This window comes from Chlorocebus sabaeus, chromosome 15 (genome assembly GCF_047675955.1).
Source record: "Chlorocebus sabaeus isolate Y175 chromosome 15, mChlSab1.0.hap1, whole genome shotgun sequence".
Classification (NCBI taxonomy): domain Eukaryota; kingdom Metazoa; phylum Chordata; class Mammalia; order Primates; family Cercopithecidae; genus Chlorocebus; species Chlorocebus sabaeus.
The window spans coordinates 5,214,737-5,242,735 of NC_132918.1; the positions used below are offsets into that span (position 1 = coordinate 5,214,737).

The following is a 27,999-nucleotide window of genomic DNA, read 5'->3' on the forward strand; positions in this document are numbered from 1 at the left end:
CGTAGGCCGGGTTGCTCCAAGTGCACCTCCCCAGGGGAGCCCCGAGAAAAGGAAGGATGAGGAAGACGGCTCCAATTCCCTCCGAATTCTCCCAGCTTTGCTTTTCACCCCTGACGGGGCAGAGGGGCCTTCCTGGGCCTGTCTGGGCCGCTCGTCCCTTCGGAGGGGCAGAGGGGAGGCGGCTCCTAACGGGCTGACCCGGAGGAATCCGATGTAGACAGCTCCGCAGCCCCCAGCCCCAACCCCTACGGAGTTCAGGCGTCTGCAGCCCGTCCTGCCTGGGCACTGGGAACTGCGAACCCGGGTGGGCCCCTCCACGTGCCAGTAGACCCGCCCCTCCCAGGCGCCCCTCTCCGACCCGGGCCTCTGCAGGGAGCCGGCGCGGGCTTACGCCTTCCCAGCGCCCTTTGCCGCCTCTCGGGAGGCCCCGCACGGACCCCAGCCTGGCTGGGCCGTCCCCTCCGGATGGGCCGGCGGGCGGAGCAGCGCAGAGGGCACCGCCCTCGGCCCGCCCGCCGAGGAGGGGACGCGAGCGGGAGGCTGCGCCAGCGGCGCCCGCCGGGGGCCCGCCGCACTCTGCTCTCGGCCTCCCGAGCTGCGGGGACGGGACGGCTACCTGCGCTGACTCTGCGGGCCGGGAGCCGAGTCCGGGACAGAGCCGGAGCCGCTGAGGGAGGCGAGAGGGCAGTGCGCGGAGATGGCGGCCGCGGCGGCGGAGGAAGGGATGGAACCGCGGGCGCTGCAGTACGAGCAGACCCTGGTAAGTGAAGCTGAGCTGAGCCCGAGGAGTGCGCTCCGGGACCGCCGCTCCAGGTTACCCTGAGAAGCGCGAGGACCAGGGGCCTACCCTAATCCTGTCCCAGCCTTTTGAGCTGGGGAAACTGAGGCTTGGAAGTTTGAGGCTGCAGGGCCGAAGGGATGGAAACTGCATGCTGGTTTCTGGCTGAGGCTGAGGGCCTGCAGAGGACAAGGACACCAGGTACTTGTCCTAGGTGTCCTTCCCCTCACCCCCCCAACATGCACATTTTCTTTGCTCCTCCCCTTCACCACTTGGGCCCAAGTCTTAGCACCCCACTGCCCCTTCCGCGGCACCATTCACACCATTGAAGTTTCCACCACCCAAGACATTCTCTGTGTCCCTGCCATGTGCATGGCACCATGCTAAGCATAGAATCTAGTGTGTAGAAAGATGGTCCACCCCAGACCCTACCTCTGGGGGCTCCACACCCAGCGTTGGCTCTAGGAGCCCCTCAGTTGACTCTGGAAAAAGGTGGTTTGCCACTCTGGGGGACAGGAGCATTAGGGAGGGTGGGTGAAGCAGGAATGGGTGTGGGAATTGGAAGCTTTGTCCATGCTGATGTGGGGTATCCAGCCCCCACCCACCGCTGGGTGTGTCCCCTGACCTCATTAGAAGCAGGGGTCCTGGGCTCTGAGCCGACTTATCGCCCCCATTGTTACTTGGTGTTTGAGAAGCCACGTGACCCTCCTCATGTCACTGGGGTGGAAGACCCAAGCCCTAGGGAAAGGAAGGGGCCCCTGGTTCCTTTTTACCAGCTTGGGCTGGAATTTGCCCAGGAAGGTGGCAGGGAGGGAACGTCTTGGGGAGGAGAGGCTGTAACTAAGTCTGGGAGGTGCCCAGTTAGGAGAAAGTAGCTGGATGAATCAGGATGACAGGGAGAGGTGGGAATAGAGCAAGGGTAAAGGGGCCAACCCTTGGGATGGGGTAGGAGACACTTGTCAATCGGCCCAGACCAGGATAGGAGCATGGTCAAGGAAGCCAGGCACCTGGCCTCTGAAATGGTGCCTCCTAACACCAGCCACCACCTCTCCATCTCCGTGCCTTCCAGCTGTCTCTGGAATGAGCTCTCAGGGTCGAGCTCTGTCCCCCACACTCCGGTGCTCCAGCCTGCCCCCGCCCCCCTTCCCCATCCTGTCCCTTTGTCTTTCTCTCCCACTCTAGCCTCCCTCCTCCTACACGGTGCTTGCCTCTTAATACTCTCCGTTCTCTTCCTCCTCCCGACTCCTTCCTCTCTCATCCCCTTCTTTCTCTTCTCTGTCCCTTCACCTTGCCTCTCTTTTTTCTTTTCCTTTCTCCTCTCTAGTTCTCTCTTCTCTTCTCTTTGCTTTCCCTTTCCTCACTCTCTATCTCTCACCCTCTCTCTGTCTCTATCTTTCCCTCCCTTCCTCCCCCCCTCCAATCCCAGCCCCAACAGGAGCCCTTTGTGTCCCGAAGCTCTGCGGGTGGCAGCCGGAATCTACTCCTCCCCGCCCCCCAACACACGCCCAGCTTGGCAGGTCTAGCCATGGTTCAGGCGACTCTCCGGTCCCATCACCCCAGCATCCACAGTCACAGCCCAGCCATCCTCAGCCTCCGCTGTCCCCCAACCCACCACTGGGCTCAGTGCAGCTCCATAGTGGGGCTGAAGTCACCAAGCCCTCTCCACCCTAGGCAAGAGACTTTCCACTCCCAGCTGGGCTGGCAGGCTGGTGGGGGTGGCAGTGGAGAATGGGGACAAGGGGATTAGGGTGGGTGGGAGGGGTGCAGCTGAGTTGGTCACAGGCCAGAGGCCCAGCAGGAACGTGATAAGGATTGGGGCTGCGCCTGCTCCTGGGCCCAACTCAGCTGCCCCGAGCTCCATGAGGCTCTTATTGTTGCCCATGTGCCCTTGATCATCTCTTACTCCCTGACCTTCCCGCCTCCCACTTTTAGACTGTGCCACAGGTTTTTTCCATCTTTTCCTCTTCTGGGGCTTCCCTCTCACTCCTCCTCAGTGCCCCAGCCCCAGGCCTGTGAGAAGAGGACCGATTATTCTGCCACCCCCAGAGCTGTGTCCCTGTACCTTGGCTGTCCCCATCACTCTGGCCAGGACAGCCCCCACAGTCTGCAATGTGCATTGTTCCCACACCTTGGGCCAGAGTGGGAACTGTGCGTTCAAGAGGGATATCCGATGTGGGGGCTGGGAGAAGGGGAGTGGAGGCTCTAAGAACCCTCCCTGCATTCCCACTCAGCCCATGACCTCAAATGCCCCCATCCCTCCTGTTGCTCCAGATGTATGGCCGGTACACTCAGGACCTTGGGGCCTTTGCCAAAGAGGAAGCTGCTCGGATTCGCCTGGGAGGGCCTGAACCCTGGAAAGGTCCCCCTTCCCCTCGGGCTGCCCCAGAGCTCTTGGAATATGGACGGAGCCGTTGTGCCCGATGCCGCAGTGAGAACTGGGTTGGGGGCAAGGGACCTGGCTGTGCTATGCTGAGGGGAGCAGAGGCCATTAGAGCTGCTGATGGGGGAGAGGGGGCAGTTGAGGGGGCCGTAAAAGGGGTAGGAGCACTTTGGTGCCAGCCTCCCGCTTCTTCCCTTCCCTGCATCCAGTCTGTTCTGTCCGCTGCCACAAATTCCTAGTATCCAGGGTTGGTGAAGATTGGATCTTCCTGGTCCTGCTGGGGCTCCTCATGGCATTGGTCAGCTGGGCCATGGACTATGCCATTGCTGCCTGTCTGCAAGGTGAGGGCGACAGCCGGCAGGGGGAGGACTGGGAAGAAACCTCCTGCGTCCATGCCACACTCATCTAGACGTGGAGGAAGGCATCTTGGCTTCTTGGCCACTGACCACTTTCCCCAGCCAGTCTGACTGCCCAGATTCAGGCATCTTCTCAGCCACTCCCATAGGGTACAGCTTCTTGTGTCCCCTCTCCAAGTGACCCTCTTGCCTAGGTTGGGCTTTGTCCCCGTGAATGCCCTCAGGGACCCTTTCCTTCCCCCATGCCCTGACATGTGGCATTCCTTGGGACAGCCTGTCATATCAGCGTGGTCCACTGGCCAGGCAGGTAGTGGGTCTGTGCACTGGGGGTCCAGCAGGTCATCTTCCCACAGCCCAGCAGTGGATGTCCCGGGGTTTGAACACTAGCATCTTACTCCAGTACCTGGCCTGGGTCACCTACCCTGTTGTCCTCATCACTTTCTCAGCCGGATTCACACAGATCCTGGCCCCTCAGGCTGTCGGTATGTTAGAAGAGAAGGGGAGGGCAGAGGTGAGACCCCCGAAATGGGCACACCGAATGCCTCTCCTGAGACTGTTCCCTCTCCAGGCTCTGGCATCCCTGAGATGAAGACCATCTTGCGGGGGGTGGTGCTGAAAGAATACCTCACACTCAAGACCTTTATAGCTAAGGTCATTGGGCTGACCTGCGCCCTGGGCAGCGGAATGCCGCTTGGCAAAGAGGTAACTGCAGGTTGGGGAATGAAGGAGTCCCTCCTGGTGGAAGAGGAGGCCAGGCCAAGGTCAGGGTGGGCCCCCTCCCGACTCACGGCCTGCCCCATCCCGCAGGGCCCTTTTGTGCATATCGCAAGCATGTGTGCTGCCCTTCTCAGCAAGTTCCTCTCCCTCTTTGGGGGTATCTATGAGGTAAGGGGAACCCTGAGGGAAGTGGGGGGCAGAGGCTGCTGAGCCCACGGCTGACCCCCTCTTGCCACCACTCTCGCCAGAATGAATCCCGGAACACAGAGATGCTGGCTGCCGCCTGTGCCGTGGGGGTGGGCTGCTGCTTTGCGGCACCTATTGGAGGTAGGCAGGGCTCCTAGGTCTGTCCAGCCCCACAACCCTGCCCTTGGCCTCTCCTCCTTGACCCCTCTTCTCTGGGTCCGAGGCCTTAGGCCAGGCCCAGGCCTCAAGTGACGGTCTCCCTCCCCCTCACAGGCGTCCTCTTCAGCATCGAGGTCACCTCCACCTTCTTCGCGGTACGGAACTACTGGCGGGGCTTCTTCGCTGCCACCTTCAGCGCCTTCATCTTCCGGGTCTTGGCAGTCTGGAACCGGGATGAAGGTGGGGGGCACCCAGGGGATAAGGGCAGCCCGAGATGGTGCTAGGTAGGGGGCCCACAAGGCTAGGCCTGCCTCCCTCTGCTATTCTTCCCTTTAGAGACTATTACGGCCCTCTTCAAAACCCGATTCCGGCTCGACTTCCCCTTTGACCTGCAGGAGCTGCCAGCCTTTGCTGTCATTGGGTGAGGAGCTAAGGGGCCTGGGGGTGTTGGAGAGGAGGGGGGATTTCTGGAAGACTCCTGTTCAGTCGGGTGCCTCTTCCCTTTCCAGTATTGCTAGTGGCTTCGGTGGAGCCCTCTTTGTCTACCTGAACCGGAAGATTGTCCAGGTGATGCGGAAGCAGAAAACCATCAATCGCTTCCTCATGAGGAAGTGAGTGGCTCTCGGCTCCTCTCCAGGCTGCTTTGGGTTGTATAAGGGCCGCAGTAGGTCAGGGGACAGTGATGGCGAGAGAGTGACCCAGTCAAAACAGGCACTCCCCTGAGAAATCAGCCAGGGTATTTTCCAGGCTGAGTGAGCATTTTTATGTTCATATGAACTACCTGAAAATTGGCACTTTTAAGTTTATAGTCAGTGGCAGAGGACATTTGGGAATCAAAGACTAAGGCCTCCTCAGGTCCGCTGGCCTGGCCCATATAGGAATGCTCCCTGGAGAGTGTTTGAGCCTGTTTGCCCCCATGACCCATGAGTATGGACGAGATTTCTTGGCGTTTTTTTTTTTTTTTTTGAGACGGAGTTTCACTCTCGTTGTCCAGGCTGGAGTGCAATGGTGCGATCTCGGCTCACTGCAACCTCCACCTCCTGGGTTCAAGCTATTCTCCTGCCTCAGCCTCCCAAGTAGCTGGGATTACAGGCATGTGCTACCACGCCTGGCTAATTTTGTATTTTTTATTAGAGATGGTGTTTTGCCATGTTGGTCAGGCTGGTCTCAAACTCCTGACCTCAGGTCCGCCCACCTCAGCCTCCCGAAGTGCTGGGATTACAGGCATGAGCCACTGTGCATGGCCGAGATTTTTTTTTTATCTCCAGAACACAACTCTGTCAGTGTGACCCTGAGAATTGGGAGTGAGGAGGCCTGAGACATGACTTCCCTTGGGACTGACATCCTTCAGAGAGAGGGCACCCAGCTGAACCTGCTCCCTACACACCTCTGGTCAACTTCACAAGTGACCCCACCTTCCCCCAACATTGACCTTCACTCTAAGTCACCGCAGAGAGACAAATAGAGGCAGAAACTTCTCCACCCCACCACACAATATGCCCTTCAGATGGGCTTCTGAGGTCGGAGGGTGGAATAACAACTCGGAGGGGCCCCAGGGAGGGCTTGGAGGATGGACTTTCTGCTGCTGCTACCCACCTACAGAGTCAGGGGCTGACAGAAAGGTCTTTGGGTCAGACCCCTGCACTTAGAGTAACTCCAGTCCACCATCACCCTTGGGGCTATCATATCATAAACAGCAGAGGAGACCTTCTGTCAGGACTGAGTGTTTTCATGAAAGAGCCAAGGCTCTGCTCTGACCTCAGCCCTGAGATATGCGAGGGCACCCAGCCCTTGGCCACCCACGACTGATGTGAAACCTACGACTCTAGACGCCTGCTCTTCCCGGCTCTGGTGACGCTGCTCATCTCCACGCTGACCTTCCCCCCTGGCTTTGGACAGTTCATGGCTGGACAGGTAACCACAGGCAGAACAGGAGTTTGTGCTTTCCCTTGGAAGGCATTCCCTCCAAAGCCAACAGCCCCGGTGTGACTGTGGGACCCCTTGTTCCCCATGGGATGCCATGGCCTCTTCCCTTCATCCTGTTGGTTCCCCAGCCTGAGGCACCCTGTTCATTCTAGCTCTCACAGAAAGAGACGCTGGTCACCCTGTTTGACAATCGGACGTGGGTCCACCAGGGCCTGGTGGAGGAGCTAGAACTACCCAGCACCTCACAGGCCTGGAACCCACCACGTGCCAACGTCTTCCTCACCCTGGTCATCTTCATTCTCATGAAGGTGGGCTCCTCATGTGTACACTGCTAACCTTTACATAGCTTGCCTTTCTAAGCACCTGCCATGCAGGGCTCACTGCTTGAAGCCTCTCCACAGTGACATGGGAAAGGCACTATTTTTAGCCCCATTTGAAAGATGGGGAGTCAAAATACAAGGAGGTGAAGTAGCTGGCCCAAAGTCACACAGCTAGAGGGCAGAGCGATGATCTGAACCCAAGCCATCTGCTTCCAGGGTCCTTCCCCTTGCCATCACCTGGGAGGCCTGGGGGTTCCGGGGTAGCTGGGAGGATTATGGGGTAGTTGGGAGGGTTATGCCTACCTGACCAGGGAGGTAGACTTCTCCTGGGTGGAGTTGTGGGCTACCTGGGGCCAGGTGGAGCCTCTTCGCCTTTGAACCACCCCCTGCCCGCAGTTCTGGATGTCTGCACTGGCCACCACCATCCCAGTTCCCTGTGGCGCCTTCATGCCTGTCTTTGTCATTGGTGAGTTCTCAGCTGCTTGCTATCCTGGCCTGCACCTTCCCTACCCTCTGGCCGCCCCCGGGCCATCCCTCTGCCCAAGAGCGGGTTTTTGGTCCAGCCCTAGCCTGAACCCTGACCCCGCAGGGCTGTGCCCTGCACTGAATGACCCACTGGCCCCTCCCTCACCCTCTGACCCTCTCTCTTCCTAGTGCCCTCTGCCCTCCCCCTCCACTGCCTCTTTCTCTTCCCACCCCCCTCCCTGAAGGAGCAGCATTTGGGCGTCTGGTGGGCGAAAGCATGGCCGCCTGGTTCCCAGATGGAATTCATACAGACAGCAGCACCTACCGGATTGTGCCTGGGGGCTACGCTGTGGTTGGTAAGTGCCTCAGGTCCCATCAGCCTTGGAAGACCCCCCCACCCACGCCCCAGCCACAGGGTCTGAGACTCTGGTGCCCCCTGCTGGCAGAAAGCAGGCTTCCATCAGAAGCACAGGCCCAGTCCCAGGACTGTATTGGGCAGCCCTGAGGGACCCACTCAGGACCTGCCCTGGTTGTGGAGAGTCTTCTGGGGCCTGGGCACCCTGAGGAGACTGAGTGTGACCATCCCCAGGGGCGGCTGCGTTGGCAGGAGCGGTGACACACACAGTGTCCACGGCTGTGATCGTGTTCGAGCTCACAGGCCAGATTGCCCATATCCTGCCTGTCATGATCGCCGTCATCCTGGCTAACGCTGTCGCCCAGAGTCTACAGCCCTCCCTGTATGACAGCATCATCCGAATCAAGAAACTGCCCTACCTGCCTGAGCTGGGCTGGGGCCGCCACCAGTACGGAGGGCTGGGTGCCAAGGGGGCTGTGGGTGAGGGGCAGAGGGCATCCTAGATCCCCCTATACCCACCTCCAGCAAGGTCCTGGAGGCTTTGAAGCTGGGAGATGAGCCACCTTCGTCCACACCCCGGAGGGACTGTAGCTGGCCCCTGCTGTTCAGAAAGAAGGGTGGGAGCACCCCTTGGCCCTTAGCCCCCATCCCCATGGATGGGCTCTGGAGCCCTCCTTGTGGCCCTGGGATGGTAATGCTCTGGGCAACTCTCCCCATGCTGACCATAAACCAAGCGCCCCTCTCGGCCCCCAGGCAGTACCGGGTGCGTGTGGAGGACATCATGGTGCGGGATGTTCCCCATGTGGCCCTCAGCTGCACCTTCCGGGACCTGCGGTTGGCACTGCACAGGACCAAGGGCCGAATGCTGGCCCTAGTGGAGTCCCCTGGTGAGGCCAGGAGGGGGCCCAGGTGCTAGGGGCATCTCCAAGGGTCGAAGCTTCGGGAAGGGGCAGGGAGCTCAGGACTGGTCTCCTTGGTTCCAAAGGGAATGGGCCAGCACTTGCCAGGTGGGGGCTTCCCTCTGGTGTGTGGCCTGAATGCAAGGCCCCACTCTTGAGTGTGAGAGAAGGACGGGGCTGGAGGGCTCCCTCTCAGCTCCTGAGTCCTTCCACCTGTTCTGTCCAGAGTCCATGATTCTGCTGGGTTCCATCGAGCGTTCACAGGTGGTGGCATTGCTGGGGGCCCAGCTGAGCCCAGCCCGCCGGCGGCAGCACATGCAAGAGCGCAGAGCCACCCAGACCTCTCCACCATCTGATCAGGAGGGTCTCCCTAGCCCTGAGGCTTCTGTCTGCTTCCAGGTGAGAGGAGAAGCCACAAACACTTCCTAAATGTCTGTGTGTAGACTGATTGGGAGGGTGGTCTGGGGCCATGGCCCCACCAGCCCCTTCCTGCCCATGCAGGTGAACACAGAAGACTCAGGCTTCCCGGCAGCCCGGGGGGAGACCCACAAGCCCCTAAAGCCTGCACTCAAGAGGGGGCCCAGTGTCACCAGGAACCTTGGAGAGAGTCCCACAGGTAAGCCCATCTCTCCTGTGTCAACAGAGCCTCAGCCAAGCTACTGAGATCCATTAGAGTCCCTGCCCAGCCCTGTTGCTGGGGCATATCCCAGCTGGAAGAGGCTGCCCACATGGGCCAGGGCTGGAACTATGATACCTCTCCCCCTGTCTTCCTTACCTTTCCTGGTCCTCTCCCCCAAAGATGACACTGCCCCCTGGGGCCTTATGTTTGGGAACACAGGAAGCGCGGAGTCGGCAGGCATCGCCCTCCGGAGCCTCTTCTGTGGCAGTCCACCCCCTGAAGCTGCTTCAGAGGTGAGTGATTGGAGCCTCTCCTCCTAGCTTGCTTTTTCCCCAGCTCCCTCGCCAATGCTGAGACCACATCAGTAACCCTGCAGTGCCTGCCTCTATTCTCCCTGCCCTTCGGCCCTCCCTGCTGTCAGCTCGGGTCCTGTGGCATGCCCTTCCCCCTGGGCTCTACCACTTCCTCTCACCTCCCCTTTCCCTATAACCTCAACTCCTCATCTTTCTGATTTGGCTCTAACAAAATTGAAGAAGTTGGAATCCTGTGAGAAGCGCAAGCTGAAGCGGGTCCGAATCTCCCTGGCAGTAAGTATGCCTGCTCTTCCAGCAGCTCGGGGGCACCAGGCAGGGAGGGCAGGGTCTAGGCTGGATAAACTCCAGAGCCCCTAGCTGCCAGCCTCCCTCCCTCTCTACTAGAGTGACGCGGACCTGGAAGGCGAGATGAGCCCTGAAGAGGTAAGGTGCCACTGGACTCTGGACCCTGTTTCTTTCTGGGTGTGTTCAGTCATCATGTTGGCTGCTGTCCCCATGGGAGGGACCACAGGGTTGGAAAAAGGGCAAGTCAGCTTTCAGGGAGGTGAGGTCAGCAACAGGCACCTTCTCCCTAACCCTCATAGTCTCTTCCCCTCAGATTCTGGAGTGGGAGGAGCAACAACTAGATGAACCTGTCAACTTCAGTGACTGCAAAATTGATCCTGCTCCCTTCCAGCTGGTGGAGCGGACCTCTTTGCACAAGGTAGGGCCAGCAGCCTGGCCCAGGGCTGGCCTGGGCTCTCAGGACACAGTGGGGATCTTGGTCCCCCTACAAGTTTGGACTCAGGCCAGTGGGGAAGGAGGGAGGAGAAGGGAGTTGGCTCAGTGCTGAGATGTTTTTAGACATATTGCTTGGATGATAGGAGGTGGGAACAGCCGCCTCCTGCTCTGTGGTGGAGCCAGGCATCGTTTTTCCTCTGCTCAGCCTTGCCCTCGAGGGAACTCTGGACCAAAGAAGCAACAAAGACAGGGCTTGAGCTGGGTGGAAGCCAGAAGGCCAGCCCAGGGTCAGAGCTAGGCAGGAGGCCACCACAGCCCAACAAGGTTGATACGCCCATGCGGAAAAAAATGGGTGAGAAACAGGCAGGATAAGAAAATCCAATAAACAAGCTAACAAACATCCAAGTAGGGGTGGGGAGACTGCAGAGAAGAGATAAACAAAGATGAGAAACACCCAGTGGGGGGCTTGGAATGTCAGACCCCAGAAAGTCTGCCTTAATGTGGGCCGAAGGAAAACTGGTGGGGACGCAGGAAGATGGCTCAGCAGAACTGCAAAGCAGCCTGTAGCAATGGGGGCGAGGAACTGAGTAGACTGCCTGGTGGTGGGTGAGGCAGACACCAGAGGAGGCCAGGAGCTCTCTGCTTCCAGGACTCCTAAGGAGGGCAGCCTGCATTGGTAAAGTGGCTCCTGGGACCCAGCAGAAGCCAAGGGGTGTTCTAGCTAAATTTTTGACAGGCATAATGTACAAGCCTTGAAGTGTTGGGGGGTTTGGGGGAGGGGATAAGCAGCAGGTAGACATGCCCAAAACCTGCAGCTTGGGCATTTAGCTTACACACAGACTTTGCCTAAGAGCCAGCATAGCATGGACAAGTGGAGACTACGGCAGGAAGCATAGGGGACAAAAGAGAAACAAAAAGGTAAAAGGTAATAAAGGAACGTGGAAGTCCTTGGATGAGTGGCAAACTGCAATGCAGTTGCAAGAAAAAAGGTAATAGGCCTGAGAGGGTTTTTATCTAAAGCCTTTCTTCCCAAAACCTCTGAGGCTTTTCCACAATGATCTTACTCCTCAGACTTTCATGATGATGATCATGCTGACATTTTTCTTTGTTTTTTTTTTTTTTTTATTTGAGACGGAGTCTCGCTCTGTCTCCCAGGCTGGAGTGCAGTGGCCGGATCTCAGCTCACTGCAAGCTCCGCCTCCCGGGTTTACGCCATTCTCCTGCCTCAGCCTCCCGAGTAGCTGGGACTACAGGCGCCCGCCACCTCGCCCGGCTAATTTTTTGTATTTTTAGTAGAGACGGGGTTTCACCGTGTTCGCCAGGATGGTCTCGATCTCCTGACCTCGTGATCCGCCCGTCTCGGCCTCCCAAAGTGCTGGGATTACAGGCTTGAGCCACCGCGCCCGGCCCATGCTGACATTTTTCGAATGCTTGCTATGTGCTAGACACTGTGCTAAGCTCTTCAAGTGTTGAATCATCACAACCACACTATTAGATATTATGCTGTTCCAGTTTTCATAGATGAGAAAATTGAGATTCAGAGAGGTTGAGCAAGTTGCACAAGGACACACAGCTAATAAGTAGCAGAACTGGTGCAGTAGCTCACGCCTGTAATCCCAGCACTTTGGGAGGCTGTGGCAGGTGGATCACTTGAGGTCAGCAGTTCGAGACCAGCTTGGCCAACATGGTGAAACTCCATCTCTACTAAAAATACAAAAAATTAGCCAGGTGTGGTGGCTGGCACCTGTAATCCCAGCCACTTGGGAGGCTGAGACAGGAGAATTGCTTGAACGTGGGAGGTGGAGGTTGCAGTGAGCCGAGATCATGACACTGCACTCCAGCATGGATGACAAGAGCGAAACTCCATCTCAAAAAAATAATAATAATTAGCAGAACTGGGCCTGGAATCTAGGATGGTCTGACTCAAAAGCCTGTGGTCTTAACCATATTAATACACAGGGAAACTGAGGCATGCAGTGCGGAGGTAATGTGCCTGAGTCAGCCCAGCAGAGTCAGGCCCAGAGCCCAGATTTCCTGGCCCTGCTCCCAGGATTCTTTCAGAAGGCCATGTTGTCCCTCTCCGTGTCAGTTCACTATTCCCAAGCCCAAGAAGTATGGGCCCTCCAATGGGTTCTGTGATGTCTAATTAAATCAAATGAAAAAGAACAAAGTAGACATTTGTTACAAACTTGAAAATCAGAGGAAGAGAAGAAGCCTTTGAGGAACCAACTTACAAAAGTACAAAGAACTAGAAGTGATAAGAACATAAAAGATTAGAATTCAAAATGTCCTTACAGGCCTGAGGAATCAATAGGTAGTCACCTAATTAAGTTCAGGAGGGGAACATTCAGATAAGAGAGAAAACATTGGAGACTACTTAGGAACCCGTGCAACTGGAGATCACTGTGCCAGCTAATAATTAATTCATTCAGAAGCCACCCACGGAGAAGCAATGGTAAAGGCCAGAGTGGGGCCAATGCTAGGGCCAGACCAGCTGAACCCAAATCCTCACTATGCTACATGCTGGCTTGCTGTGTACCTTGGTAAGTTTCTTAGCCTCTCTGTGCTTCACTTTCCCAATCTATAAAATGGGGATCACACCTCACTGAGTTTTCTAAGAATTACAGGACTTGAAACATGTGAAGCACTTACAATAGGGCCTAACACACAGTAAATACTCAATATATGTTAGGAATTACTGTTACTACTACTACTACTTATACCGAGAGATGAATTTTAAAAGATAGCATATGCTGGGCATGGTGGTGCACACCTGTAGTCCCAGCTACTCAGGAGGCTGAGGTGGGAGGACTGCATGAGTCCAGGAGTTCAAGTCCAACCTGGACAACATAGCAAGACTGTCTTCTAACCAAAAAATTTTATTTATTTATTTATTTATTTATTTATTTATTTATTTTTAGACAGAATCTCACTCTGTCACCAGGCTGGAGTACAGTGGTGTGATCTTGGCTCACTGCAACCTCCACCTCCCAGGTTCAAGTGATTCTCCTGCCTCAGCCTCCCGAGTAGCCAGGATTACAGGAGCGTGCTACCACGCCCGGCTAAGTTTTTATATTTTTAGTAGAGATAGGGTTTTACCATATTGGCCAGGCATGAGCCACTGCACTCGGCCAAAAAAAATTTTTTTAACTAAAAAAAATGTTTAAAAAAATGAGAGAAGAGCTGAAGTGTGGAAGAAATGAATGTTTTCAGAAAAAGAAGAGTGATTATGTGAAGCTGGAGGCTGGAAGCTAGAGTGCACAGTAGAATGTGAGGCTACAAAGACAGGCTGGAGTTGGCTTGGGAAGGGTCTCATGGGCCTTCTAGGGAGTCTGGGCTGTACTCAGGTTTGACAAAGTGCATAGGATAAGCAGGGCCAGACTGGAGGGAAGGGAGGCAGAAAGGAGAACCCATCAGGCTGTTGCAGCCCCAGTCTTTGTGAGGATAGTGAGGCTAGAGTCAGTAATGGCCAGGATGTTCAGGAAATGGATTGGTAAGGCTTGGTGACTGTCAGGGGCAAGTGGTTTGCAAACCTGAAAGGCATATCACCAGCCAGAAGCTCACCTGATTACGATTGTGGAGAAAAAGAAAATTCAAGGGAACTATTTAATAGGCTCCTTGGGAGAAGATGAGAGGGGTTATTTGACCATAAGAAGACAAGTCTAAGGGATTATTAACACAGGAAACCTTATAATAAAAAGGTTTCCCTCTGAAGTCAGACAAGGAAATTAAAGCTAACTTGTAGCACACAGGACTCAAGTTAGATAGGAGGAGGAATCGCTAACCACATGACAACTGTGTTATAGGTATTGAAGGAACACAGAAGAACTTTTTTTTTTTTTTTTTTTTTTTTTTTTTTTTTTAGACAGGGTCTCACTCTGTCACCCAAGCTGGAGTGCAGTGGCATGATCATGGCTCACTATAGCCTCTGCCTCCTGGGCTCAGGTGATCCTCCCAACTCAGCCCCCCAAGTAGCTGGGACTACAAGCATGCACCACCATGTCTGGCTTTTTGTAGAGACAGGGTTTCACATGTTGCAGGCTAGTCTCAAACTCCTGGGCTCAACATTCTATCCACCTTGGCCTCCCAGAGTGCTAGGATTACAGGTATGAGCTGTTGCGCCCGGAAGAGCTTATTCTAAAATTGAACTTCTTGCCCCTCTAAGTACTATCATGCCATGGGTGGAGAAATTTAGGAAGGTTCTGGAAATCCTTCCCTAAAGAATTTCAAATGTGTAAGAACATTTTAAAAGTGTTAAGGTAATTTAAGTGAGTTCTGAGTAATTGGTACACAAGAAGCTGTTATTATGCTTGTCTTGATTCAAACATTAAGCCAAGAGGCTTACAAGTAAACTCAGAACAGTGAGATAAATGATAGGCCAAAAATTCCAGGAACTGCTGAGTCAGGAGAGCATTTTTCAAGACATCTGGCCCCAAGAAAATCTACTGAAAGCATAAGGAGAACTGGCTGACAGTTTCTGAACCGCTGGTGATGATATTTGAAAGCTTAGGGGAGGGCTCAAAGCAAGAAAAACATGGGAAGATGGGGGTGACCATTGTCCTCCTGGACTGCAAGCTGCATCTCAACAGAACTTGGGATACTGCTTGGACCCTAGAAAAGGCAGACTGTATGAGAGCATAGCATGCTTCAGGCCAAGACTGGAATGCCAGAGCACGGGAGACTCCAAACCTGGCCAGCCAGGTAGGAGGGCAACTGAGAAGCAGTGGAACGAGAGGCATAGGATTCAGGGCCCCGGTGCCCTTAAGGTGTGTGTGGACTCTCTTCTCGGTATATCTGCTACTAAACAGGACTGGGGTTGTGTGTCCCTCTCTAGTGTGATGAAAAGTGACTGGGGCTGCACAGCCACTCCTGATGACCTGCCCGGAACAAGTCACTTCACTGTTGAGCCCCATGCTGCTTCTCCTAATGCTTAGTTCTCAGGACAGTACTGGAATTAAATGATAATGAAGATCTAGCATGGAGCCTGGCCAATCACTAGATTTCACATGTGAAGAGTTGTTCTGTCCTGCATCCCCCTTTCTAACATGAGACTAAGAATTCTTCCCCCATCCTATTTCTCCGTCAATATAAGCAGCATAAGGATTTTGAGTATCAAGTTTCTGAGGCCTGGACACAGAAACATTCTATTATTACTATTGTCATTATTTTCCCTCCAGCAGTCCTGTCTCCTTCCCTCCCAATCTGTGGCACCCCTTCTATTCCACGCCAACCTTGTCCTGGGCCCCTGTGGCCTGTCATTTAGAGCTGCCCATTGTCCATCAAGTCCAATCTCTTTTCTTCCCACACTGCAGACTCACACCATCTTCTCACTGCTGGGAGTGGACCATGCTTATGTCACCAGTATTGGCAGACTCATTGGAATCGTTACTCTAAAGGAGGTGAGGTGATGGTGGCCTCCAAAACTGCTCCACTTCCAAAAAGGCATGGAAGCTTATGTCCAGCTCACCTGGGGAGGAAGGTAGGGAGGAGTCTGAGCCAGGAGCTCTGGGTCCAGACATCTGTCCCTCTCACCTTTCCAGCTCCGGAAGGCTATCGAGGGCTCTGTCACAGCACAGGGTGTGAAAGTTCGGCCGCCCCTCGCCAGCTTCCGAGACAGTGCCACCAGCAGCAGTGACACGGAGACCACTGAGGTGCATGCACTCTGGGGACCCCACTCCCGTCATGGCCTCCCCCGGGAGGGCAGCCCTTCCGACAGCGATGACAAATGCCAATGAGCCCCTCGTGGGTGGCCTAGGATGGTGCTAGCCATGCCCGTCATCCCAGAATGTGCATCTCTCATTCCTTCTGCCTTGGGAAGGCAGGAGGCAGCTACAGCCAGAGGCTGTACCCCAGCCCCCTCCAGACCTGGGGTGCCAGCTTCTCCCAGTTTATCCTACCTGGAATCTGACCCACTGCCCACCTACAGCAACTTTTCCAGGGGCAGGAAGATCAGCCCTGCCCTGGCAGGATGAGGTTGGGGTCACTTGACCCCTGCTCCCCCTTTGAGGGGAAAGGGGTGGAACTAAGATGGGTTTATAACTGGAACTTCAATGACCAGATGTATATAGAGATTTACAAAGATTTTTATATTAATTTAATAAAACAAATTCTTAAATAGAACAAAATAAACACCTAATGAGCCACTTATATATAGAATGCTTATGCCCATTGGCTCTCGTTCTTACCTTGGGCCTTCTTACCTGCCAAAGCCTACAAGGCCCTTCATTCTAAAGCCACCCACCCTTCCCACAACCACAAAAACCTAGAGTCCAGTGACCTTGGAATGCAGGATCTGCCAGAGGCCTCCACTGCGTGGTCATTAACACCCTGGCTGGGGCGGGGCCCCTGTACTGTAGCCTTGGCCTTTCATTCAGACAGAAAGGCTCTACCTTATTTCCTCCCCAAGGAGAGACACTCCCTCATGACTGTCACTCACTGGCACGATTCCTGCCCCTCAGCAGGCATCAGCTGACAACTCCCGGCCACCCCTGTGGCCCTCTTGTGGCCCTCTCTAGAAGAACATGAAGTCCCAGCTCTGTGGCAACCAGAGCCATCCTTTCTTCCACCTCCGGTTCAGAGAGCTCTGCGTGAATGGGCAGCCCAGCTGGCTGTGAGGCGCCAGGACACTGCCCACACATCCTAGGAGGGGTTGGGAAAGGGCCCAGGCCCCATTAGGGGGCCAGGAGAAGGGTGGAGGGTACATGCTTTCATCATTCCAAAGCCTCTCAGAGTAGAGAAGCTCCGACTGAAAAAACAGACCAAAACCCTTCTGTCTTTAGGAAAAAAGAGGAAGATTTAGAGACTATGGAGAGGTGAATGAAGCACAGCACAAGCCCAGCTGGGCAGGGGGCCTTGGGGGACGGCTCAACCCATAGGCTCCGGGAGGGCAAGAGCCAGCCCCTCCAGGTGGGAGTGATTCTATCAAGCACTGCACGTGGACTCGGAAGTGAGAAGAAAAGCAGAGAAGAGAGAGGCATGGGGAGGGTAGGGGGTAGCCGGGCCCCCTCCCACCCCACCCCCCCACAGCCCAGTCACAACCCCCTTAGTGGTTCACATCATCCGAGGAGGAAATGTGTGTGTGACATTTTGATTTAAGAACATGAACATCACTGTCTGCCACAGCTGTAGCCATGCCCCAGAGGCCCCGGGCAACCCCCGGCAAGCCCCGGGAGTGGGGGCAGGACATGCGCCCCCAGCCCAGCCCCTGCCTCCTCTCCAAACACTTTCATGCAAAACACACAATGGAGAAGCGAGCGCTCCCAGGAGCCCTCTAGGCTGTGGAGCTCTGCTGGGAGCCTTGAGCCCACACTTGGGCACAGAGACTCTGCCCCTAGCAGCAGCCAGGGGATGCATGCCACCACCAGGCATGATGTGGGTCACTGTTCCTCTGGCTCATCCTCATCTAAGGACACCACCCCAGAAGAGGCCACGTCAGAGGCTTGTCGCTGCCGTTCCCAGCTGCCTACTAGTGGTGGGCAGAGCGGCTGGCAGTCCTTGCAGGGGGCTGGCTCCTCCTCAGCGGGGGAAAGGCAGGACTCCGTGAGGGGCGAGTTGTAGAGCGAGTCCTGGGTCTCCAGTGGGCCCAGGCTGCGGAAGGCACTTTCCCGGCTGGGGGGCAGTTTGGCGAGAAGCAGCTCATCGCCCAGCAGCTGGGAGGCCAGCCGGGCTGGGGAGCCCAACAGCCCATCCTCCAGGCTGCACAGACTAGAGCACAGGGTGTCTGGGGACACGGTCTGCGAGCAGTCGCTCTCAGGCTCCACGGAGCCCTGGCGCACAGGTCGGGAGAACCGGTGGCCGGTGAACAGGTCCTGGAGGTGGGGCCCCAGGGGCAGCTGCCCAGCCATGTCTGTGAGGGGAAGAGAAAAGAAGATAGTCCTGCTGGCTTCATTTCAATTGGCCAACCTGGAAGCCACATTCGCCCCACTCCACCCCTGGCATAGCTCTGGGGCTGGTAGGTAGGTGCTGGGTAACCTTGAACCAGTCACAACTTTTTGAGACCTCAGTTTCCTTAATGGTGAGATGGAGATTCTAACAATACAAGAACAAGAGTCTGGCACACAGTCGGGTGTGGTGGCTCACGCCTGCAATCCCAGTACTTTGGGAGGCCGAGGCAGGTGGATCACCTGAGGTAAGGATCTCAGGGATCCATGACCAACATGGAGAAACCCCATCTCTACTAAAAATACAAAATCAGCTGGGCGTGGTGGCACATGCCTATAATCCCAGCTACTAGGGAGGCTGAGGCAGAATTGCTTGAACCTGGGAGGCAGAGGTTGCAGTGAACTGACATTGTGCCATTGCTCTCCAGCCTGGGCAACAAGAGTGAAACTCCATCTCAAAAAAAAGAAAAAGTGTCTGGCACACAGTAAACAAGCAGTAAATGCAGGGTCACCACATATGGCCATACAGGTTGCTCATCACACAACAGGGCCTGTCCAAGGCAGTGAGAGATAGCAAAATCTAACCCATACTCTGCTCACCAAGCAGCATGCCCTGGCCTGCCAGAGAAAGGGGTGCCTTTTTTTAATTTGCACAAAGATTCCACATGGGCTAGTAGCAGCCTTGGATAAATGTTAGTTATTATCATTACTCCAGGGGTCAAAGTAGGCCTGGAACTCAATCAAACAAAAATGCCTGTGGTTTAAGGTTCCATCTTGGCTTCAGACATCCAAATCAACCCCCCAGACCACAGCAGCAGTTTCCAACCTGCTCTCATGTATTGCCTGCCTTGGAGAACTTATTAATTCACTGGAGGGGTAGGGGATGGTAGAGGTAATCTTCAAAGGCAAAGAGGTTGTGGGGAATGGTGGCCTGTGAGACTTGAGCCCAGAAGCTACAGAGAAAGTCAGCCATGTGGTCTAGGGAGTGAAAGATGAGAGAGCCGAACACAGCTGCAGAGCCCTGCAGGGTCCCCGCTGCAAGCACTGGCCCGGAGAAAGGCCCACAGGCTGGAACGCAAGGATGCTGAATTGGAGCCAGCACGGCCCCGTGGGTGTTCTAGGCCCAGCATGCCTTCCTGTTGACCTGGGATGCAGCCCTGCAAGGTGCTGGGCTGTGCACTGCAACTCATCTGCCCTGCCACAGCCAGCCAGAAGCCTGCCTTGGAGAGGAAAAGGCAAAGGCATTGCAGACCCTCCCAGAGACGTGGCTGCACAGAAGGTGTCCTTGAGGTCTTTTTGTTTTTTGTTTTTTGTTTTTTTTTTTGAGGACTGCAAGGCACAACTGTGCAGACAGGCAGAGAGGCCTCAGCACCTGTGGGAAAGGAACAACTCCATTTCTGTCTGCTCATTTCCCACCCGTGAGTGTGGACAGCCTTCCTGTCCCTGGAGTGTCCAGGCCTGCCTGGACTGAGTCTGCCCCTCTCCCCTGCCCTTCCAAAGGCTGAGTGTTCTGGGTGTGGCTCTGAATGAATCCCAAGGTCTATCAGGCGGATCCACCACAGCAATAGCCCAGGATGTCCCTCACCTGTGTCCATTCCCCCAGCAAAGTCCTCATCATAGGAGTCATCAGTGGAGTCCTCGCCATCCACAGAAGACCACGCTCGGAGTTTGGCTTCCGCGATGGCAAACTGCTCAGCCACTCCTGTCGCAGGGACAGAACGCATAAGCAGAGAAGGTGAGCTAAGTCTAGGGCTCAGCTTGGAGACAGGAGAGAGGAGAAACGGTATGGGAAGACTCCAACCCCCACGTCAGACCTGAGGAGACAAGAAAGCAGCCCTGGCCGGGTGCGGTGGCTCACACCTGTAATCCCAGCACTTTGGGAGGCTGAGGCAGGTGGATCACTAGGTCAGGAGTTCAAGACCAGCCTGGCCAAGACGGTGAAATCCCGTCTCTACTAAAGCTACAAAAATTAGCCAGGCACGGTGGCAGGTACCTGTAATCCCAGCTACTCGGGAGGCTGAGGCAGGAGAATCTCTTGAACTGGAGTGGCAGAGGTTGCAGTGAGCTGAGATTGCGTCACTGCACTACAGCCTGGGCGACAGAGTGAGACTCCGTCTCAAAAAAAAAAAAAAGCAGCCCTGTGGCAAGAGTGTAACTTATTCCCTTTCTGCCATCCACCTGCTGCAAAGCGAGCCTCTTGTTCGCCCTCGCTGAGGTCCGAATAGGAGGAAAAGGCTGATTCCAGGGCAGCAGGCGAGTCACTCGGCTTGCTCCAGCCCTTCCACTCAATGAGGTGAGCCACTCGGCCCTGGGCCATGGCAGTAGGCTTGGTCACGTGGTCCTTCACCACCTGGGAAATACCTGGAGACAGGGGAGGGCGAAGAAGCCTGGTAAGGGACCAGGCCAGGGAGCACAGGGGTAGGGAGGTGGAAGGGTGGCAGTAGTTAGGATCTATGTGAACCTTTGGGTGGGAGAAGGGGCTGAGATTCACCTGAGCGAGAGAAGAAAGGGGAGACCCCAGCATGTGCTCACAGGAAACAGTTCCAAAGGGACTGTGCAAAACGGAGGAGAAAGGACAAAGTGGCCAGAAACACGGGAGGGGCTGCATACCATGCAGGGAGGACCTGGCCAGCGCAGCGATCTCCTGGATAGTTAGGGCTCTCCGGGACTTGGGCAGCATCGCGACTGTGTCTCCAACATTCACCTTGGATAACACCATTAGAAGGTCAGTGCCCCTCTGACAGTAATGACCCTCCCCCTAACATGCCCATACCCCAGTGAAGGCATGAGGAGACAAGAGCTAGGAAGGAACAGCACATATGTCCCAGTGGCTACAGGGAAATGTAAGATGATAAGAAGCTAGGACAGGTGAATTATGTCCTCCCAGAAAGCAACAGAGATTCAGACAGGCCCCAAGAAGCAAAACTTCAGCTAATCCTCCATTTTCCCAGCACCCAGAGGAGATGGAGGCAGGGCAGGAAATGAAAAACCACAAGTGGGACCTCTGAGGAGAGGGAAGAGGAGGAAGGGAGAAGAGTGTGGTATCTAGGACTTCTTTTTTTTTTTATTTATTTTGAGATGGAGTCCTGCTCTGTCGCCTAGGCTAGAGCGCAGTGGCGTGATCTCGGCTTACTGCAGACTCCACCTCCCAGGTTCAAGCGATTCTCCTGCCTCAGCCTCCCAAGTAGCTGGGATTACAGGCGCCCACCACCGCACCTGGCTAATTTTTGTATTTTTTAGTAGAGATGGGATTTAACCATCTTGGCCCAGTATGGTCTCGAACTCCTGACTTCATGATCCACCCACCTCGGCCTCCCAAAGTGCTGGGATTACAGGCATGAGCCACCGCACCTGGGCTAGGACTTCTTTAAGATTCCCCTCCCCCGGCCGGGCGTGGTGGCTCACGCCTGTTATCCCAGCACTTTGGGAAGCTGAGGCAGGTGGATCATGAGGTCAGGAGATCGAGACCATCCTGGCTAACATGGTGAAACCCCATTTCTACTAAAAATACAAATAATTAGCCAGGCGTGGTGGCGGGCGCCTGTAATCCCAGCTACTCGGGAGGCTGAGGCAGGAGAATGGCGTGAACCTGGGAGGCAGAGCTTGCAGTGAGCTGAGATCATGCCACTGCACTCCAGCCTGGGCAACAAAGCAAGACTCCATCTCAAAAAAAAAAAAAAAAAAAAAAAAGGGTTCCCCTCCCCTCTGCCCCTTGTTTCTCCTCTTGGTCTTCCCATCCACATTCTGGCAAACTCAGCAAGATGGAAACCAAACCCCAACACCTTCTCCCCACATACAGCCCTGCTTCCTGACCTCTTTCCTTTGCATCACCCACCATTCTCCCATCCAGCCTGGCTCCAAACCTCAGCATTACCATCAACTCTCCCCTAGGCTTTGCTTGCCCATATCTGTTGATAAGACCTAATAATTCGACCGGCAAGCTCCCTGCTCCTACCCTGTCCTTTCTACTCCTACTGCCACTGCCCTTTCTCAAGCCCTCAATGTCTCCTGCCCAGGTCGGCAGAGGTGGTGTTCCCCCGGCCTCCTCCCATCCCATGTATTTTCTCAGATCAAAGTGGAGTGAGTGGAGTGCTCCTCTTCTCCTCTGGACTATTCTGATGGCTGGCTCTTTCTCATTCTTCCAGTTTGGGCCAAAATACTACCTCGTCAGAGTAGCTTTCCTGGCCCTCTTCTTGGTAGTCTGTCCTCTCTCTTTAGTCTCAAATCACTCTCTGTCAGGTATTCCATTTGTGGCCCTTAATCATAGTGAGTAATAATGGTCTTTTTGCATTTCCTGTTTCTTGTTGGTCTCCCTCACTGGTCTTTGGCTCTTGGGGAATTCAGTCTGTTTTGGTCACTGTAGTGCCCAGTGTTTAGCATAGCACCGAATACAGAATAATTTCTTAAAAATGCATAGGCTGCTCAAGCCTGTAATCCCAGCACTTTGGGAGGCCGAGACGGGTGGATCACAAGGTCAGGAGATCGAGACCATCCTGGTTAACATGGTGAAACCCCGTCTCTACTAAAAAAAAAAAATACAAAAAAACTAGCCGGGCGAGGTGGCGGGCGCCTGTAGTCCCAGCTACTTGGGAGGCTGAGGCAGGAGAATGGCGTAAACCCGGGAGGCGGAGCTTGCAGTGAGCTGAGATCCTGGCCACTGCACTCTAGCACGGGTGACAGAGCGAGACTCTGTCTCAAAAAAAAAAAAAAAAAAAAAAAAAAAAAATGCATAGGCTGGCCGGGTGCCGGTGGCTCATGCCTGTAATCTCAGCACTTTGGGAGGCCGAGGTGAGCGGATCATGAGGTCAGGAGTTCAAGACCAGCCTGGCCAACATGGTGAAACACCGTCTCTACTAAAAATACAAAAATTAGCTGGGTATAGTGGCGCATGCCTGTAATCCCAGCTACTCGGGAGGCTGAGGCAGGAAAATTGCTTGAACCGGGACCCGGGAGGCAGAGGTTGCAGTGAGCCGAGCTCACACCACTGCACTCTAGTCTGGGCTACAGAGCAAGAGTCTGTCTCAAAAAACAAACAAAAACAAACAAACAAAAAAAGGCATAGGCTGGGCCAGGCGCGGTGGTTCACACCTGTAATCCCAGCACTTCGGGAGGCCAAGGTGGGTGGATCACCTGAGGTCAGGAGTTTGAGACCAGTCAGGCCAACATGATGAAACCCCATCTCCACTAAAAATAATTTTAAAAATGGGCCAGGCATGGTGGCGGATGCCTGTAATCCCAGCTACTCAGGAGGCTGAAGCAAGAGAATTGTTTGAACCTAGGAGGCAGAGGTTGCAGTGAGCCAAGATTATGCCACTGCACTCCAGCCTGGGTGACAGAGAAAGACTCTGTATCAAAAACAAGCAAACAAAAATACAAAGGCTGGATGAATGAGGTAAGATATAATGTAAACAGTTTTCCTGGAGTGCAGCCGGTCACCACACACCTCTAAAATCTTGTCTAGGCTACCCCACTGTCCAGTGAGGTTAGTGCAGGCGTCATACCCAGGCCCTACAGGATCCCACTCTGTGACGCCCCTACCTCCTTCCAAACCTCCTTTGAATCCACTACTGATCTCCTCTGCCCAATAAAACCCCTCTTCTCAGGTCAGGTGTGGTGGCTCATGCCTGTAATCCCAACACTTTGGGAGGCCAAAGCAGACAGATCACCTGAGATTGGGAGTTGGAGACCAGCCTGGCCAACATGGTGAAATCCCATCTCTACTAAAAATACAAAATCAGCCGGGCGTGGCAGCGCATGCCTGGAATCCCAGCTACTCGTGAGGCTGAGGCAAGAGAATTGCTTGAACCCGGGAGGTAGAGGTTGCAGTGAGCCGAGATGGCGCCATTGCACTCCAGCCTGGGCAACAAGAGTGAAACTGTCTCAAAAAAAAAAACCAAACAAAAAACAAACAAAAAATCCTTCTCCACCAAACCCTGTCAGCAAGCAGCCCACCTGCCTTCAGGAAAAGGAACTCAGCTTTCCTCTGGGCCAAGAATGCCATCCTTACCTGTAAAAATGCTTGCCATCACTTAAGGCCCATCTCGAGTGTCACTTGCTAATAATGCTTTCAGCCGACAGCCTCTCTCTTTTCTCTGACACACCCCGCCCCCATCATTGCCCTTGTCTGTCTCCTGAGGGAGCTCCGGATGGCAAGGCCTAAGTTTGATGCACCTAAGTTCCTAACTCCACCCTGTACTTGGCTCAGGGCTCCTTGACAAGCCCCAGCAAATGTTTCCCTCACTTAATGAAGTTGGAGGCACGCACCCCTCCCCGGCATTGCTCTCCTCTATCATGTTTCCGTCCCTCACAAGGGCGGCCAACACTGCCCCTTGACCTGAGGCCCACCCTCCATCCCTCCCCTTGGGTACCTGGCTGACAGGGCCCCCAGGGTGGCGCCAGTAGCCTCCAGCCAGGCCTAGGGGGAGGAGCACCTGCTGGGTGTTTCTTGGCTTGCTCTCCCTCCCTCGCCTCGCTCCCCTCAGCCGCCGCCATCCGTGCCCAGCGCTCCGCGCAGCTGCGGCCCAGGCCCAGAGAAAAGGTGTATGTCTCCCTGGCAACCCATCACCATGCAACAGGGTCTCCCGGGATACGGCCTGGGATGCGCTGACGTCAGCGCAGAAGGCGCGAGCTCTCCGCCCGCTGGCACAGCGCCGAGCAGAGCAGACCTGCACGGGGGCGGCCTCCCGGCCCGCCGCCGGATAGCGCCTCCGCTCGCCGGAAAAGGGAGCCAGAAGCTGGCTGGCCAGGCGTGGGTGGGGGCTGCAGATCCCCTTTATATGGATGCCGTCCTCCTTCCCCCCACCACCAGGGGCCCAGCACCTCTGGCAAGTCCTGGCTGTCCACCGAGGAAGGGCGGGAGGACCTGCTCCAGCCTCGGAGGGTTCGAGCAGATCCCAAGGAGGATAGAGAGAGACCCCGAGGAAGTTCGATCCACTCCACAGCCCACGCGGGGTCCGAGGACACTGAGAGGAAGGGGAAAGGCTGTTCAGCTATGCCCCTACTTCTGCCCAAATCCCCATTTTCATCAGGTATTGCCATATCATTTCTCAGCCCCTCCCCCACCTTCCAGAAGACCAGCACCCACTGAGTGCTCTCCTCAACTCTAAAAGCCCCTATCCCACACATCCCTGACCCTCGGGCCCCTAGGGCCATTTTGTGGCAGCCCACTGGCCACCTTCCTGCTCTAGATGAATTTTTGCCTCAAAACCCTAGGGTGAAACCAAACAATGATAAATTCTGACTCTCCTCCCCGTTTCCCAGCCTACCCATTTCTCTTGGAAAGCACACTGAGTTCTTCCGCCATCACTGTCCCCCCACCACCGCCAGCCACCCTGGACCCTTTGCAGGCGTGTTGCCTTCCTTCTCTCTTCCTGCTGCCTTCTTTCCTCTCACCAGCCTCAGCTGGTCCACAGCTCTTTACTCTTCTTTTCTGACGAACTCATGATGTTTTTTCTGATTTTCACCCCTGTCCACTGAAGCCGTTTCCTGATGCCCTGTCTGGCCCCAGCCTGGTTCTCCCTTTTCAGCCTGGTTCTTAATATCTAAGCCAGAGTAATTTTCCTTTTCCACCTAAGCACCCTACTGCTCAGCTTCCCATCGTCTCCCAGATCACATCCATGATCCCTGGTCTCACCTCTGCGACTTGTCTGACAAGTCCATCGTCCTCCAGGCCCTTCACGCTGCCACAGAAACATTTTGCCCAGCACAGAAATCATAGGCATGCTGGCTGTGTTGATGCGGAGAACCAAAAGCCCAGAACCGCTCCAGGCTCAGCTCCCAGTTCTATTCCTGTTTTGGCTCCGGATGCTGAGCCAGTCCCCTCCCCATTTGGAACCTGTGCCTAGTCACATAAGGAGAACATTCCTGCCTCATGGCTCTGAGGAGGTGGGAACATCAGGGCTCAGCCAAGCTCTCTGGGGCTCGGGGAGCTGAGGCCCATTCCCTAGAGAGTGCCAACAGGCAATGTACATCACAACTGACCTTTAGCTGGAGCAGCCGTCTCTATCCCTGAGCCTCAATCAGCTGCTGGTCCCCAGAAATGCTACCAACCAGAAGGAAAACAGGAGGTTACAGGCCATCCCTGGCCCCCAACTGGTACCTAATCAGGGCTCTCGAGGCCGGTCCTGAGGTCAGCCAAACTCACCCCTGACTAGAGGAAGTGATGACTTCCTGAACTCCAAGCCTTGGCAGGGCCAAAGAGATCAGAGCAGTCAGCTGCTCCTCAGCTTCAAAAGCCACGAGGTTAACTTGGGACTACAAATCCCAGAATTCCTCAAGGGAAGTACAAATCTCAGCCAGTCTTAGTTCCAAAGAATATCAAGTACCAACCACACCAAGGCCTGACCACCTGCCCTGAAGGCCCAGGACCCATCCCAAACCCAGTCCTGCCTGGCCTTATGCGTGGAGAAATCCAGGACACCGGAGTAAAGGAAGCTGGCCCACCTCCGATGCACAGGACTACGGTCAGGCCCGGTGCGCACGGCCACCCACGGAAACCGAGGCCCAAGCAGGGGTCAGCATTGTGGGAAGGAAGCCCTGATGGCCTGCCTCTGGGCTCCTCTTTCCCTCCACAGAGTAGGGCGATTTGTTTTTGCTGAGTGGGGGCAAGACATTAAAACAACTGTAATAGGTGAGAGGTGATTCAGTGTTCACAGGTGCCTCAAACGGGGCCTCAGTCCCCCTTCACCAACTGACTCTGAAGCGGGGAGTCAATGTCCGACAAAAATTCTGTGGTAAGGTGCTTAGCCAGGGCCGAAAGGCTACCTCTTTAAGAAGATGGGGACACGGCTGGGGGAAGCAGGTTCCCAGCACAGGGCCACTCCCAGGACAGTGAAGGCAGAGGGATAGGCGGAGGGGAGCGTGTGTGTGGGCGCGCAAGGCCAGTCGCCGCGGGCTGGAGCGGTGGGGGCATCGGGCCGCCCAGCCCCTCCCCGAGCTATGCGTCTCCGGCCACCCTGAGCAGTGGGCACACGGCAGCCGGCGGCGAGACCATGCGTCTGCCCTGCAAAACCCCGAGGCAGGCAGGCCGTGGGAGCGAACCGGAGTCGGTCTGGCCCCCTCCCTGCTCATTCCCGTTCCCTCCTGTTGCCTGGCCCGCCTCCCGGTACAGGCTCCTCCCTCTCCCGACACCGGCCCCCTCCTCAAGGCCCCCACCCAGCCGCGGCCCGCGCACCGCGCACCGGCGGCCGCAGCCCGACTCCCCAACCCGTGCCCGGCCGCCGCCTCTTCTTACCCTGACCCGCCGGGCTTCGAGAGCCGATACAGCCCATGGCCGGGCACCCAGGCACGCTAGCCTGCGCTGGGGGCGCGGGCCATCGCCTTGCAGAGGGTCGGGTCGCGGCCACCACTGGGGAGGGGAGAGCCCGTGAGAGGGGAGGGGGTGGGAGCCGCGCGTCCGCCGCCGCTCCCCGGAGAGGGAACCGGGCCGGTGACGTAAGCGCGGGGGCGTGGCCGTCGCGTCACCACCCAAGTAGGCGGGGCGCAGCGACGTCACGGCCACGCAGAGGAGGCCTGGGCCGGGTTCGAAAACGCCGGTCCTCTCCTCCCAGACCCGACTGCCACCTGAAGGCAAGGGTGGCGAACACTCACTAAGCCAGCCGAGTCACACTACACGGGGCCGGAAAGCCTCCCTTGATGCATCCAGCCCCTTGATGACACCTTGAAGCCATAAAGGGATTCTCCAACTATAAACAACCCGAAATCCAAGAGCCTTCTCAACACAGGGGCTTGACTCATTCTGGTAGGAGAGCAGTCTAGCAAGAATGTCCTATCACTAATCTCCCTTCTCTCCGGACCAGAAGGGCACCCATCAAGCCCACCTGAGGGCCCAACCTTCTGGGAAACCTCCTCAGATCCTTGCAATCATGGACAGGGGAAGAGGCAGGAGGGGTGCCAGGTTACAGGGAACAGCGCTACAGTGCCAGCT

The 27,999-nt window shown here is 55.6% G+C and overlaps 2 protein-coding genes across 6 annotated transcripts; one reads left to right on the forward strand and one right to left on the reverse strand.

Moving 5' to 3' along the window:
* Nucleotides 1-143: 143 nt before the first annotated feature.
* CLCN2 (chloride voltage-gated channel 2) lies at nucleotides 144-16,343 on the forward strand. 2 transcript variants are annotated; one of them, XM_007971889.3, is made up of 24 exons: nucleotides 144-760; nucleotides 3,050-3,206; nucleotides 3,368-3,499; nucleotides 3,868-3,996; nucleotides 4,083-4,216; nucleotides 4,322-4,399; nucleotides 4,480-4,558; nucleotides 4,691-4,816; nucleotides 4,913-4,997; nucleotides 5,086-5,187; nucleotides 6,406-6,490; nucleotides 6,655-6,810; nucleotides 7,219-7,288; nucleotides 7,533-7,643; nucleotides 7,877-8,090; nucleotides 8,396-8,529; nucleotides 8,768-8,940; nucleotides 9,043-9,157; nucleotides 9,380-9,453; nucleotides 9,694-9,747; nucleotides 9,859-9,897; nucleotides 10,073-10,177; nucleotides 15,507-15,593; nucleotides 15,735-16,343. In XM_007971889.3, the coding sequence occupies exons 1-24, from the start codon at nucleotides 698-700 to the stop codon at nucleotides 15,927-15,929; spliced, it is 2,697 nt and encodes an 898-aa protein (XP_007970080.3). In that variant the 5' UTR covers nucleotides 144-697; the 3' UTR covers nucleotides 15,930-16,343. The 2 variants fall into 2 exon arrangements, with proteins under 2 accessions (XP_007970080.3, XP_072879512.1); XM_073023411.1 differs by lacking the exons at nucleotides 15,507-15,593; nucleotides 15,735-16,343 and adding an exon at nucleotides 15,029-15,243.
* Nucleotides 16,262-27,514, reverse strand: FAM131A (family with sequence similarity 131 member A). 4 transcript variants are annotated; one of them, XM_037988499.2, is made up of 7 exons: nucleotides 27,307-27,513; nucleotides 26,055-26,115; nucleotides 24,894-25,036; nucleotides 20,685-20,778; nucleotides 20,253-20,435; nucleotides 19,660-19,776; nucleotides 16,262-18,040 (listed from the first exon to the last, which is right to left on the reverse strand). In XM_037988499.2, the coding sequence occupies exons 4-7, from the start codon at nucleotides 20,752-20,754 to the stop codon at nucleotides 17,571-17,573; spliced, it is 840 nt and encodes a 279-aa protein (XP_037844427.1). In that variant the 5' UTR covers nucleotides 20,755-20,778; nucleotides 24,894-25,036; nucleotides 26,055-26,115; nucleotides 27,307-27,513; the 3' UTR covers nucleotides 16,262-17,570. The 4 variants fall into 4 exon arrangements, with proteins under 4 accessions (XP_037844427.1, XP_007970070.1, XP_007970075.1 ...); XM_007971879.3 differs by lacking the exons at nucleotides 26,055-26,115; nucleotides 27,307-27,513 and adding an exon at nucleotides 25,708-26,043; XM_007971884.3 differs by lacking the exons at nucleotides 24,894-25,036; nucleotides 26,055-26,115 and having other exon boundaries at nucleotides 27,307-27,514.
* Nucleotides 27,515-27,999: the final 485 nt, after the last annotated feature.